General features: G+C 46.1%; 1 protein-coding gene across 29 annotated transcripts in view; it reads right to left on the reverse strand.

Moving 5' to 3' along the window:
• ADGRL2 (adhesion G protein-coupled receptor L2) overlaps nucleotides 1-13349 on the reverse strand; it is a 198739-nt gene that overhangs the window by 33356 nt on the left and 152034 nt on the right. For all 29 annotated transcript variants that reach the window (XM_063939006.1, XM_063938985.1, XM_063938992.1 and 26 more), the window contains 7 exons: nucleotides 11893-12076; nucleotides 11223-11345; nucleotides 10748-10953; nucleotides 7259-7432; nucleotides 6576-6785; nucleotides 5046-5266; nucleotides 3569-3635 (listed from right to left, as the gene is read on the reverse strand). In XM_063939006.1, the coding sequence (XP_063795076.1) occupies nucleotides 3569-3635; nucleotides 5046-5266; nucleotides 6576-6785; nucleotides 7259-7432; nucleotides 10748-10953; nucleotides 11223-11345; nucleotides 11893-12076 (1185 nt within the window). The remainder of the gene's footprint in view (nucleotides 1-3568; nucleotides 3636-5045; nucleotides 5267-6575; nucleotides 6786-7258; nucleotides 7433-10747; nucleotides 10954-11222; nucleotides 11346-11892; nucleotides 12077-13349) is intronic.

A 13349-nucleotide genomic window follows, 5' to 3' on the forward strand; every position in this document is an offset into this window, starting at 1 on the left:
CCGCCCTAGCTGCATTCGTCACACAAGGCTCAGCTCACATGTAGATATGTTCCGCCATAGCTGCATTCGTCACACAAGGCCCGGCTCACATGTAGATATGTTCCGTCCTAGCTGCATTCGTCACACAAGGCCCACATCACATGTAGATATGTTCCGTCCTAGCTGCATTCGTCACACAAGGCCCAGATCACATGTAGATATGTTCCGCCCTAGCTGCATTCATCACACAAGGCTCAGCTCACATGTAGATATGTTCCGCCCTAGCTGCATTCATCACACAAGGCTCAGCTCACATGTAGATATGTTCAGCCCTAGCTGCATTCGTCACACAAGGCTCAGCTCACATGTAGATATGTTCCGTCCTAGCTGCATTCGTCACACAAGGCCCAGATCACATGTAGATATGCTCCACCCTAGCTGCATTCGTCCGTCACACAAGGTCCGGCTCACATGTAGATATGTTCCGCTCTAGCTGCATTCGTCACACAAGGCTCGGCTCACATGTAGATATGTTCCGCCCTAGCTGCATTCGTCACACAAGGCTCAGCTCACATGTAGATATGTTCCGCCCTAGCTGCATTCGTCACACAAGGCCCGGCTCACATGAAGATATGTTCCGTCCTAGCTGCATTCGTCACACAAGGCCCAGATCACATGTAGATATGTTCCTCTCTAGCTGCATTCGTCACACAAGGCTCAGATCACATGTAGATATGTTCCGCCCTAGCTGCATTCATCACACAAGGCCCGGCTCACATGTAGATATGTTCCGCCCTAGCTGCATTCATCACACAAGGCCCGGCTCACATGTAGATATGTTCCGTCCTAGCTGCATTCGTCACACAAGGCCCGGCTCACATGTAGATATGTTCCTCTCTAGCTGCATTCGTCACACAAGGCCCGGCTCACATGTAGATATGTTCCGTCCTAGCTGCATTCGTCACACAAGGCTCAGCTCACATGTAGATATGTTCCGTCCTAGCTGCATTCGTCACACAAGGCCCAGATTACATGTAGATATGTTCCGCCCTAGTTGCATTCGTCCGTCACACAAGGCCCGGCTCACATGTAGATATGTTCCGCCATAGCTGCATTCATCACACAAGGCTCGGCTCGCATGTAGATATGTTCCGTCCAAGCTGCATTCGTCACACAAGGCCCGGCTCACATGTAGATATGTTCCTCTCTAGCTGCATTCGTCACACAAGGCCCGGCTCACATGTAGATATGTTCCGCTCTAACTGCATTCGTCACACAAGGCCCGGCTCGCATGTAGATATGTTCCGTCCAAGCTGCATTCGTCACACAAGGCCCGGCTCACATGTAGATATGTTCCGTCCTAGCTGCATTTATAATCTGGAATACATTCCATCATTCTGCCAGCGGAAGGTGCAAAGTGGGTAGATATAAGCAGCCGGACCGTTCTACATTGACATTTCTACACTGCAGCCAAACGCAACAAATATCAGCGCTTAAAATATAGCGCTGCGACATTATACAAATAGGGGATTTACGTAGACTCCAAGCCTCTAAAATGAGAAGAATTTGCATGAGTCGCTGTCTTTATGTGTTGATGTAAATATCTGTCCAATATCTCTGCACCTTGTACACCTGACAGGTAGCCTCCGGCAATGACCTGGTGGTCTAACGTGACCACGTAACACCACTGACAGTTACTGGTGGTATGTAACGTGGCGCAGGCATGCTGTAATCATAGACACTAAACAGATTTCCTCGTTTATTAGTCCAGCCGGCCCTGCAGTAAACAACGCTACAATCTGACGAGCTGCTGTTTCACACAGCATTGTTTAATAGCACAGAGGTCACTATAAAAGAATCATTATTATTTTATTAAACATCTCGGATGAATAAAACCATCTTCAAAGCTGCTCCTCCCTCGCCTGCAAAGGCCAAGATCCTGTTTATTGAGAGACGTTTGAGGCCGCCCCGGGGATTAATTTACAAAGCAAGCGAGGCGGGCAGCTAAGTGTTCAGGAGAGTGCCCCCACCCAAACTTTGTCATATTTCTAAACAGATACAAAAACGGCGCGAGGATCTGCCTTTTGTGGTATAATAGGACCCAGGTGGCGGGCGTCTGGTACCAGAAAGACGGATAAATCTTACAGTGTTAGGAAACGCAGTCACAGATGTCTTGATACGTCGGCGTATACATTTCACAGTGACATCACCAGATTTTAAGAAAAAGAACAGACAAGTACAGAGAGGGAAACAGAATAGGGGTCAGCTTGTGGCGACGGTTACGCTCTGCCCTGTGGAACACGCTTCAGCACGAGCAAAGTGATCAGCGTTAGATTTACCAAAGGAGAAAGACATGAAAGAAAACGCCACATAAAACAGCGCACGGTTATAGATATTTCCAGTTCTTACATTAAATAATGACTATTCTAGAAAACACAGAGTAGAGAGAGACCGAGTAGACATTCTGGTAGTTTGAAAAGCAGGGGGTCTGCCACAGTAGCTATGGACAGGAGAAATGAAAGAGTGGAATAAACAGTTCCAGCTCAAGGCAGCAATCTCACTTGGCAGCTTTAATACTGTGGGGTATATTCAATTGAAGTCGAAACCTGTCGTCTGTCGAAAAGACGTCAGTTTTTGACTTTTTAAGGTCAAATCGTGATTCAACATATTCAATATTTTCGACAAGTCGATGAATTCGACTTGTCGAAAAGCACGAGGATCGGCGGAATAGCTGCCGATCCACGTGCTTGTGTCGAAAACGGGGCTAAAACCGTCAGATTTTGGCCACCTTTTCGACCATTTCAGTCTGACATCAAAAGATTTTGGACTGAGATGCGGACCCAGAGGAGGAGAGGGGGGGAGCCGCAGGGAGACGGGGGACTGCCGCGGGCAGCCAGAGGAGATCAGCGCTGCAGCAGGGTGTCACACAGCAGCGTCCACCGGCTTGCTGGAGCCGGGTGGACGCTGCTGTGAGGTCAGGCGGCTGTGTGACACCCTGCTGTAGCACTACTGTAGCGCTGATCTCCTTTGGCTGCCTGCGGCTCACCCCCGCTGGTCTCCCTGCGGCTCACCCCCCTCCCCTCTCCTCCTCTGGGTCACTCATCTCAATTCGACTTGAAAAAGTCGAATTGAGATGAGATTTGAATAGGGGTTGTCGGATCCATTCCGACAAATACATGTCGGAATGGATCAGACTTTAATTGAATATAGCCCTATGTCTTTCTGTAAATAGCGCATCTGACCAATCGTCCTAGCTGCCCTACATTTACACATCATTATCTGTTTCAGACACTCTCAGTCTACTATAACAGAGACAGGGTATTACAGTAGAGAGCACACTGTTCAGACATAACGTGCCATGCGCCTGTGGTTACCATGGTAGCAACCAGAATGAGGAACAAATACCAATATCATTCTTACAGCCAAAGAGATTAATGTTGGTTTTTGTTTTTTTTTGCTTTTTAAAATAAATCTATTTACAAAGACCATGTGGCTTTCAAACGGTTTGGTGCATTAATTTGATCCTCCGCAGAAACTGCAAATTAAATCACTGAAACAATTTCTGATATGATGAGAGAGAACATCTTACCAAAATGATGAAAGCTACTGGGCCAATAAAACTGAAGATGAAATTGTTGTCTCTCCGCAGCCAGCACCTTGCAAGAGAAAAGCATAAAATTAATACAAATGAGTTTGGAAATCGCACTTCATAAGAACAGGCGCCCTCCCTTCACCCCCCCTCAACCCCCATGAGCTGCAAAATGCCAGTATGTTGTGGATTTTGGGTAACGTGTTCAGAAAAGACAGACGGACCACCAGTGAACCACAGCGCGGCCATCTGACTGCGTGCCTGGCTAGAATTTATTTACTTAACAAATTATTTGATTTATAATTTGGGATTTCAGCAGATCTGTGATATGAGCAATTGCTAAAAAGGTTATTTTATTTTATTTTTGCCCAGGCTATTCTTTGTGATCTTCAAAGGCCTTTTATCTATACGACATACGCAAAGTAATGGCATACTTGAATGTAAGGGACCTAAAATCTTAGGCTGTCATGTTCCGCTGAAAGCCATTAGGACATTAAAAAAATAACCCAAGTGGGACTTAAGTAGCATAAACCCCGCACTCTGTATTAGGCTAAATGATGCATAGAGTTATCGGTGCAGGCGTCACGCCGTGGCTTTCATACTGCCGAGCACTGAATACATTTCCTGCTAACAGAAGTACATTTCTGCATTACTATGGGATCTGATAAATAATCTCATACCGACATCATTTTCCTAGAAATACAACGGTGTAACTTGTGCTCTGTAAAATAAAATTATAACGTGCTGAAAACATTTGTTGACAGAATAAAATGACTAATTAATAGGCCATTATTCTAGCTTCTTGGCTTTGCGAAATGATGACGGCAATTTGAGATCGTTCCCCACTTTAGGTCACATGCAGTCTTGTTACGCTGCCTCTTTATGTGACCAGATAACAGAGTGATACCTTTAAAGTGACACTGAAAAGGGTGAATAATTTATACCGCAGTTCGGAAGGCAGCGGAGTTAGCATGCATTAGCTGGTATCTGCAGCTGTTTGCCCCAGTGTCCTCCTTCTGCACCTTACAGTGTCAGTGACCTGCTCCTTTCAGGCGTGGGGAAACAATAGGCAGCTGGATCGTTTACAGACTAAGACCGATGACCTGAATGTACAGCGCAACCGCGGTGACAGAGGGACCTGGCAGCTGCGCAAGGCATAGGCTTTCCGTTACAGCACCAATAATGAGACTAAACAATTCACAGGTGGAAAGTGATCAAGTTTAGTCTGATTTTTATTTTCTTATAAAGCCGACATATTAATCATAGTCGTCACTTCACGTGCGCATAAACGGGTCTCTCGTGGATACAATGGGTGGGGTGTATCAAGCCTTGGAGAGAGATAAAGTGCAATCGTAGATAAATGACAGAAGCTGATTATTTGCGTCTCTCTCTCTCCAAAGCTTGATACCACCCCCCTATAATTTGACCAGGATTATAACATCAACTAAATAACAGGTTCCCTTTCCAAATGACTCACGCCTTGTCAGTGCCGTAGCTCTTGTAGTCAATGGCGGCCGAGACTCCGACCACGGTGGCAGGAAACAGATAACCCACTACGTAGTAATACTTTTTCCTTGAATATTCGCTCTCAAATACTTCCACAAGCATGAGGTAAAGCTGGACGCCTTCCAGACACATCCAGGCAAAGGCCGCCAGGAAGAAGAAGTGGAGGAGGCCAGCGAATATGGGACAGGCAATCTGGAGAGGAGAGAAAATTGGAGAATGATGAAACTACTTAACGTGTGATCAGAGGGAATGCATCTCTGGGAGCGCTATGTAATGGTGCGCTGGGGAATCCCGCCATCAGCTCCGTTTGGAAAAGCGATTAAGATTTAATTTAAGGCATTATCAGGCTACAATAAATTATTTCACCACTATTAAAAAATATTCCGTCTCGCAAAGAATTAAAGTCTCAACGCGATAGATTGTATCACACGAAGAAAAAGAAAAAAAGTTTCTTTAAATTGAAACTTATCACCGGAGCAGGAAAATAACGCAGTCTCTGTAGTTTGCAACAGATATATATTTTTGTACTTGATTTAAACGGGTTGCTTCATTTTGTCATAAAGGATCAACATAATTAAACACAACAAAGCAAATAATAGCACTAGACAGTTATAACTGGTGCACAGGGGACTAACAAAGAAAAGAAAAAGCTGCAAGAGCCTTTTTTATAGTGTATATGACAAATACGTGTCCTGACTGTTGCCGTCGGTTACAGTATCTTTATCGCACAACTAACAGTGAATCAATTTTCATAAATTTTACCAGAAAGGCTTTAAAGAGCGCTTTGGAAAGAGGAAAATGCAGATGCAAGGCCAAGAGGATAAAACGGATATTTGGGGTCATTCCGAGTTGATCGTAGCTGTGCTAAATTTAGCACAGCTACGATCATGTTCCCAGACATGTGGGGGGACGCCCAGCACAGGGCTAGTCCATAGTCCACCCCGCATGTCTGTCTGGCCCCCCTGCATAAGTACAAAAGCATCGCACAGCGGCAATGCTTTTGTACTTGTGGAGTAACTTCCGGCCAGCACAGCTCCTGCGACTGGCCGGGAATTGCTCGTCGCTGCCCCTGGTCGCTGCGGTTGCGTGTGACGTCATGCAGCCGCTGCGGCCCGTTCCCCCGCACGGTCTGGCCACGCCTGCTTTGGCCGGACCACGTCCCCATAAAGGCGGCTAAACGCCGCCGTGCCGCCCCCTCCCACCCAACGACCGCCTCTGCCTGTCAATCATGGAACGACTGCCTTCGGCCGTCCGCCAAGCGCCGGCGGACTGCGGCGCATGCGCAGTTCCGCCCCAAACGCTGCGTTAAACTGCAGCGAGCGATCGGGGTGGAATGACCCCCATTGTGCAGTGCAGTTAGTAAGAACCGGGACATTGGGAATTGGTCTCGCTCATCTCATAAGTCTACAGCACGGAAAGTAGCAGAATATACACAACAGAGTGTTTATTAGCGGTCATAATGTATGGCACATGAGGGGCACGGTAAAGTACCCCGACTTACCACGAAGTCTGTTTTATCGATGCCGATCAGAAACAGGAATTCTGCAATGAACAGGTTGATACAAAGGTTCTTGTGTATTGTGTTTCGATCGCTCTGGAGGCCGCGGAAAAAGCAGAAGGTAAATATACAAATGGCGAGGCAGATGAGGGATATGACGATTCCCACCCATGTGATGACGCTCATCAGCCACTCGTGACGACTGTCTGTGTACTAGACAAAGTTGAGGACACAGAACGTACAAATAAGAAGGAAGTACGGGCATGGAAAGAAATATTCATAGGCAATTTGAAAAAACAATAGAGACATCATAAAAGAAAAACATAAGCAGGAACTTCAGCATGTGTGTCTTATGCTACCACCCAACTAAGGTGGTCCTAGATGCCTTCAACTCAATCCCATTGTTCTGGAATTTGTTCCTTTTCCTCTCTGTGATTCACTTCCCTCCTTCTCCCATAGGAAATCTGTAGCTCACTCATCCCAAAACAACCCTGTAATTACGCAAACGCGACACAGATGAGGGCGGCCGTATGAAAAGCCCAGATCCCCGCATCTCTACATGAAATAACCAAAGCGAAGAACAAAGGGCTCTATATACAAGTTCAGAACAGACAGGCTCCTGTCCTCTGCTGACTGCACGTCCCATTACAGGTAATGCCACATTATTACAGCAACACGGTACCTACCACAATCTCTCGGTGGGCCATGAGTATCGCAAAGTTTGTTAAGTGGCTGCAAGCACAGGTCGTGTGGGTTTTATTCGTTTCTACCAATCGGCAACCCTGGGTGGACCAGTACCCCATCATCGTTCTCTCCGAGTAATTCCAGAAAGAGCAATTGGCATTAAAATAATTGTCAGCCTGGGGGAAAAAACAAAACAATGATATATTAAGACCTTCATTAAGAGCGACCAGTCATCGCCGGTACTACGGATGCTGCGTGTTCTAGAACCAAGTTACTGAGAGCAGGGCTGCAGTTATCACTGTATTACAGATAATGCCCAGCAGATACAGGGGGCCGTTGTAATCCAAAATCTACCCATCTCTCTCCCGCTCACTGTGACTTCAGACTGAAGGTATAATACATACGTGTCCCATTTTAGCAACATTTAGAAAATAGGTAAATACTTCTACTGCAAAACAAAGAACAACATTTCTTAAATAATGTTTCCTGTCTCACGCAGGGAAACTGCATTTCACATATCTCGAAAACAACCTCCTGCCGCATCTATCAGGGGACGTCTATTAATAGGTTGTTATAAGTCAAGACAAGAAGCTTCTCTGAGATCTTGCTATAGAGAAAGTTAGAATTAAACAACTCTTACATGTATGGGAGAAAGTTTTATACGTATACTTTTATTTTCTTTAAAGATTTACTTTATAGTGACATTCCTGGTTAATCGTTCCAATTTCACAGCACCGCCATGTGGGAACTGCATGCCGAAACTGCTCTTCCATCTCTCTGTTACTGCATCAGTCCAGAGCGTGCTAACCTATGGCAGTGGGGCCGCGCCAAACAGTGCGCAGAAGCAAATGCAGATCTACCACTCACAAATGGAGCAGCTATGCAAACACCCTTCACCGCTCAGGTCCCAGAACCTCAATAAAGGGGAAGGGGGAAGGCTGGTGCTACAGTAACAATTAGCTGGGAATGCTGCTATAGAATTCATACAACCACCAGCCGTCCGGCTCCGCTGTGAGTTGTTGTTCAACAAAAGCTATAATAGTTCCTTAGGTTGCACCAAACTGCCTTAAATTACACAGTAGCTCCTATTAGGGTAATCAAACGGGTCATGTCTGCATTAGCAGTTTACTAGAATAAGCAGTGACTGTGCGTGGCGTCCAATGGCCGCTCTCATCACACCGACACAGAAAAGATTTGATTGAATATTATCACTTTTGTATTTTCATTCAGTCCACGAGCAGGTATATTATAAATTACTCCTGTTCTATGATCACGTGAAAAACTCAGCTACACTAGAGAAGTACGCTACCCCAGGATTTGTTTTGGGGGTTCAGAAGGTCAGATGTGCAATATATCAGGAAGTTCCACGTTTGGGGTCCTGGAACAATGACAGATTGGCACTTGGGGTCCCCAGAAACAACATTAAAAGGCTGAGCACTATGGCAGCACAACAGGTAGGGCGCAGGCTGGAACTACAAGTCTCATCATGCTCTATAAGACAAACGGGGGCTGTATTCCACAACAGCCAGGGGACTGAATCTTTCCAGAGCCAATCTACAGTATTATCAGCAATACGTGTCTCACTGTCTGAAGATCGTACTAATACTGTCCGTAGACTGCACCCCGAATGACACGATCCAAAGAGACGGACGGAGGTCTGAGCCACTAAACCATAATCGCCATGCCTCTCTCCCCTATACATTACATGGGCATGATCTTCCCTTCCCTGCATGGAACCGACTGAATGATTGGACTGTTTCTTTTCAGCTGTTGAATGATTATTGGTTATATCCAGACACTGAACGATGATCATTCAGAACGGCTGTTTGCTGGCTGGATATGAAGGATTACCACTCAGTATATGGCCAACTTAAAGCCCCCAAAAGATTTGTATACTACTTGAGCGGATGACGGGAAATGTTAACAAGACGCAATAAACATTCAGGAGAAGGCACGCTAGTACACGTACTAGGAAGCTGAGGCGTCAGAACAGCGCCACAACGCAAGCAGCCCTTCTGTGGGCCGAGCAGACATTCAAATGCAGCCTATTAATTCACTAGGAGCCAGCTGCACTGAACAAGACTTGTCTAAACTTTGTAACAGAACATGCTTTAGATTTTATACCGTTATCAGGATCATTTCACATCTCCAAGGCTCTTTTTTTAACATCTCTTAGCTACGACACTTCACTTTCAAGGACAGAAAATCCATTATTTAGCGCTGAATGAGATAAAGCACTATAGAAAAGCTGCTTCTGTGTTACACAGTAAGGGAAGCCGACAGGGGAGAGCAACAAACTCACAATATTATCTGCATCTACTTCAGATCGAACAATACAATAAAAGAGGAAAACGTCTCGTTGGGTGCTGCATGAAACGGAGAGAGGTCGAAGCCAGGCCCAAATATATTTAATGAATCTCTCTAACAATATAATTCTTGGGTTCTCCCTAAATTCTCGGCGTATTTGCGCCCCTTTACTACAGCTGTAGACGTTTGTTTTGCGCAAGAAAAATCAGATAGAACCCCAAGTTCAGCGCCTCTAGTGGCCAATTTGTCACATAACATGCAATGAAAGCTGCTTCAGTTGACTACATTTTATCAACACTACTGCCAAACATGGGGGTTACTTTAGGGTACAATATACGCAGATGGCGGATTAAATCAATCTGCGGCACACATGGTGGTTACCGATCCATGTGTAAGAAACGCATTTGAGACGTTTACAGCAATAAAACACTAACATGATGCAAGTTCCATCCATAATAATGATCTGATTTTTGTAAATACACTGCCCATATGGAAATTAAATTCGTCACATGACTACATGAGCCCCCGTAAGATTCCTCCTGTCTCTCGCGCCCAAACGCCGAAACAAAGGAGCGTATTACAAGCAGGTCAAATTCGCCAGTGCCAAATATGGCTTCCAGGTGATCCGCTCCATCCAGGCATCGTTCATATGAATTTATTGTGCGGCCCAGCAACTCCCGAGAGCACACGCGACATTCAGACACGTCGCCTATTTGGCTTATGTCGCCTTATACTAGAGTGATTAATATTTTCATACAAAGAGCGCTTCAGGAGTGGTAACGAATGCCCTTATTTGCGTAGTTGTTGCCAAGGCATCCAAAAGCTGATTTTATCACTTGGAGGCCCCTAAATCTGCTAATTTATACAGAGTAATCAGAGACTATATGGAGCCGTCCTGCTGCTAAGGTAAGAGTTAATTTTCCCTCACAAATGAATTAAGACTCATTTACATTTTCATGTTGCTACTGAATTAGCTTTCATTAAGAATACACTTAAGTTCTAATAATCACTGATCCAAGTTTCATTTAATTTTATGTTTCGATGACTGAAAGAAATTCTCCTTGTGACCTAGAGGTACATTTCAAATCCTAATGGAAACTATTTTATTTTATTTTTTCGCTCTGCTGGCCGCCCCCGAACCGCTACCGATTTTACAACCTTGGAAATAATTGAGGGTCACTCACGTCGATGTGCTTCAGGGTGAAAAAGACGGGATCCGTTAGGAACACGCGGCTGGACTCCTTGTTTATGGATGCTGCGATGACGTGAGAATTGACTGCGATGGTGTTGTTCCGGCCAACCAGATCCGCCGCTAGTTTTATGGTGGCGTTTTCCGTGCTGAGGAACTGGCCGAGGCTCTTGTAGAGAATGAAGACCAGCTTTGCCAGACCTGGCACGAGGGCATGAGAAGAAGTCATTAGTAAGGAGGTAAGTCTACAACCTCAGCAAGAAAGGAGGCATTACAAATAAAATACAAGCCGGTTTAATGCCAGTCTACACAATTCTCATGAAAGTGAAGGAAAGCAGAAGAGAGAGCAGATGTTTCTACAGCGGTAACAGAAAGAAAAGTCGTCATTTACTAGTAAACAATTGGAATGCTAGAGTTACAGATCTGAGCGTTGGAACAATGGCAGGAAGAACAGTTGACCAGCGACTTACCATTTCGGCTGTTCTGTTTGACGGTGTTAGCAGAGAGCTGGATCAGGTTCCCTCCTTTACTGCCCTGAGGAAATTTCAGCTCTTGCACCTGGCCCTCTGTACTGAGCACGGCCACCTCCAGAACTGGTTACGGGGGAACGAGAGTTTGGAGATACAAGAGCGCTGTTACAATGCAGCCATTATAAAGTGCTTTCCACATGTGCGCGGGGGGGAAACTATGGAACGGTTCTGTTCTAGTCTCTGGTTAATAGAAAGCCGTGCTTACGCTTTATGAAAGACACATTTGAAATCTAAACCCGCAGCTCGCAGCAGAACACTGTTTAATAGCATTGTAATGTTACGTTACAAGATATTCTGTTTTTGGCTGCTTTGGTACCAGATAGGGCTTAGTACAACTCAATATACCAGCCAACCTGGGAATTTGCACAACCTCCGCTTCTCAATCCCAAAGCTAAACTTCACTTTGCCGAGGGAACCTATTTACACAGATGCCTTCCCCCGTACAATCAACTTTAAAACAAAATTCAATTAATATCACAAGAATCACAGTAAACCTCCCTCGTTAATTAGCAATTAATGAAGTTTGGTAATTATGTGAAGATTAGATACAACATGACACTATGGTTCTGTAGGACTGAGGTGCAGACAACAGCCGCTTTCATTTACATACTTATGTTTTCTGTAGGCATGGTGATCCTGGTGGGGTCCGCAAGGTTGTCCGCCAGTACAAAAGCCCCTTCCTCCAGAGTATCCAGTAACATTGTAGCAGCGTGAGTTTGTTCTGAGGAGTTCATGTCTCTCCAAGATTGCAGAGCATCAAATCGGAGCAGATTGTCCACCGTGTCAACTATAGCCTGAGAGACGGGAGAGGTCGCTATTAGTCTTACTACACATACGCCGTGCCGGTGTCAGCCAATAAACGCACCAACGCCAAGTTGTGTCAGGTCGCGTCACTACATGTGATAAACAGCAATAAAATATACGTACACCTGGAATGAGGGAGAACATGCACAAAATAAATACTGCACAAATGAAGGGGGGGGGGGGGGGGGGGGGACTAAAACCTTATCAAAAGCTATAAAATATATAAGCACACACAAAAATCATATGTATAACAGCCAAGAGAAAAGGTTTACAAGCATTGGTCTTGCTGCATCCAGGGCATCTACTAGATTCCCAATAAAAGATTACGCCGGGCATTTCAAACTGTATTTACCCCAAGTATGTAACATACAGAGACCGAATCACATATTACATCAGGATATTTCAGATTGAGGCATCCTGCCCACACAGAGGCAACACACCGAGGCATCCCGCCCACACAGAGAGACAACACACCGAGGCATCCAACCCACACAGAGAGACAACACACCGAGACATCTCACCCACACAGAGAGACAACACACCGAGGCATCCCACCCACACAGAGAGGCAACACACCGAGACATCCCACCCACACAGAGAGACAACACACCGAGACATCCCACCCACACAGAGAGACAACACACCGAGGCATCCCGCCCACACAGAGAGACAACACACCGAGGCATCCCACCCACACAGAGAGACAACACACCGAGACATCCCATCAACACAGAGAGGCAACACACCGAGGCATCCCACCCACACAGAGGCAACACACCGAGGCATCCCACCCACACAGAGAGACAACACACCGAGGCATCCCACCCACACAGAGAGACAACACACAGAGACATCCCACCCACACAGAGAGACAACACACAGAGACATCCCACCCATACAGAGAGGCAACACACCGAGGCATCCCGCCCACACAGAGAGGCAACACACCGAGACATCCCACCCACACAGAGAGGCAACACACCGAGACATCCCACCCACACAGAGAGGCAACACACGAGACATCCCACCCACACAGAGAGTCAACACACCGAGGCATCCCGCCCACACAGAGAGACAACACACCGAGACATCCCACCCACACAGAGAGACAACACACCGAGACATCCCACCCACATAGAGAGACAACACACCGAGACATCCCACCCACAGAGAGACAACACACCGAAACATCCCACCCACACAGAGAGGCAACACACTGAGACATCCCGCCCACACAGAGAGACAACACACCGAGACATCCCA

The sequence above is a fragment of the Pseudophryne corroboree genome, chromosome 9, assembly GCF_028390025.1.
Source record: "Pseudophryne corroboree isolate aPseCor3 chromosome 9, aPseCor3.hap2, whole genome shotgun sequence".
Classification (NCBI taxonomy): Eukaryota; Metazoa; Chordata; class Amphibia; order Anura; family Myobatrachidae; genus Pseudophryne; species Pseudophryne corroboree.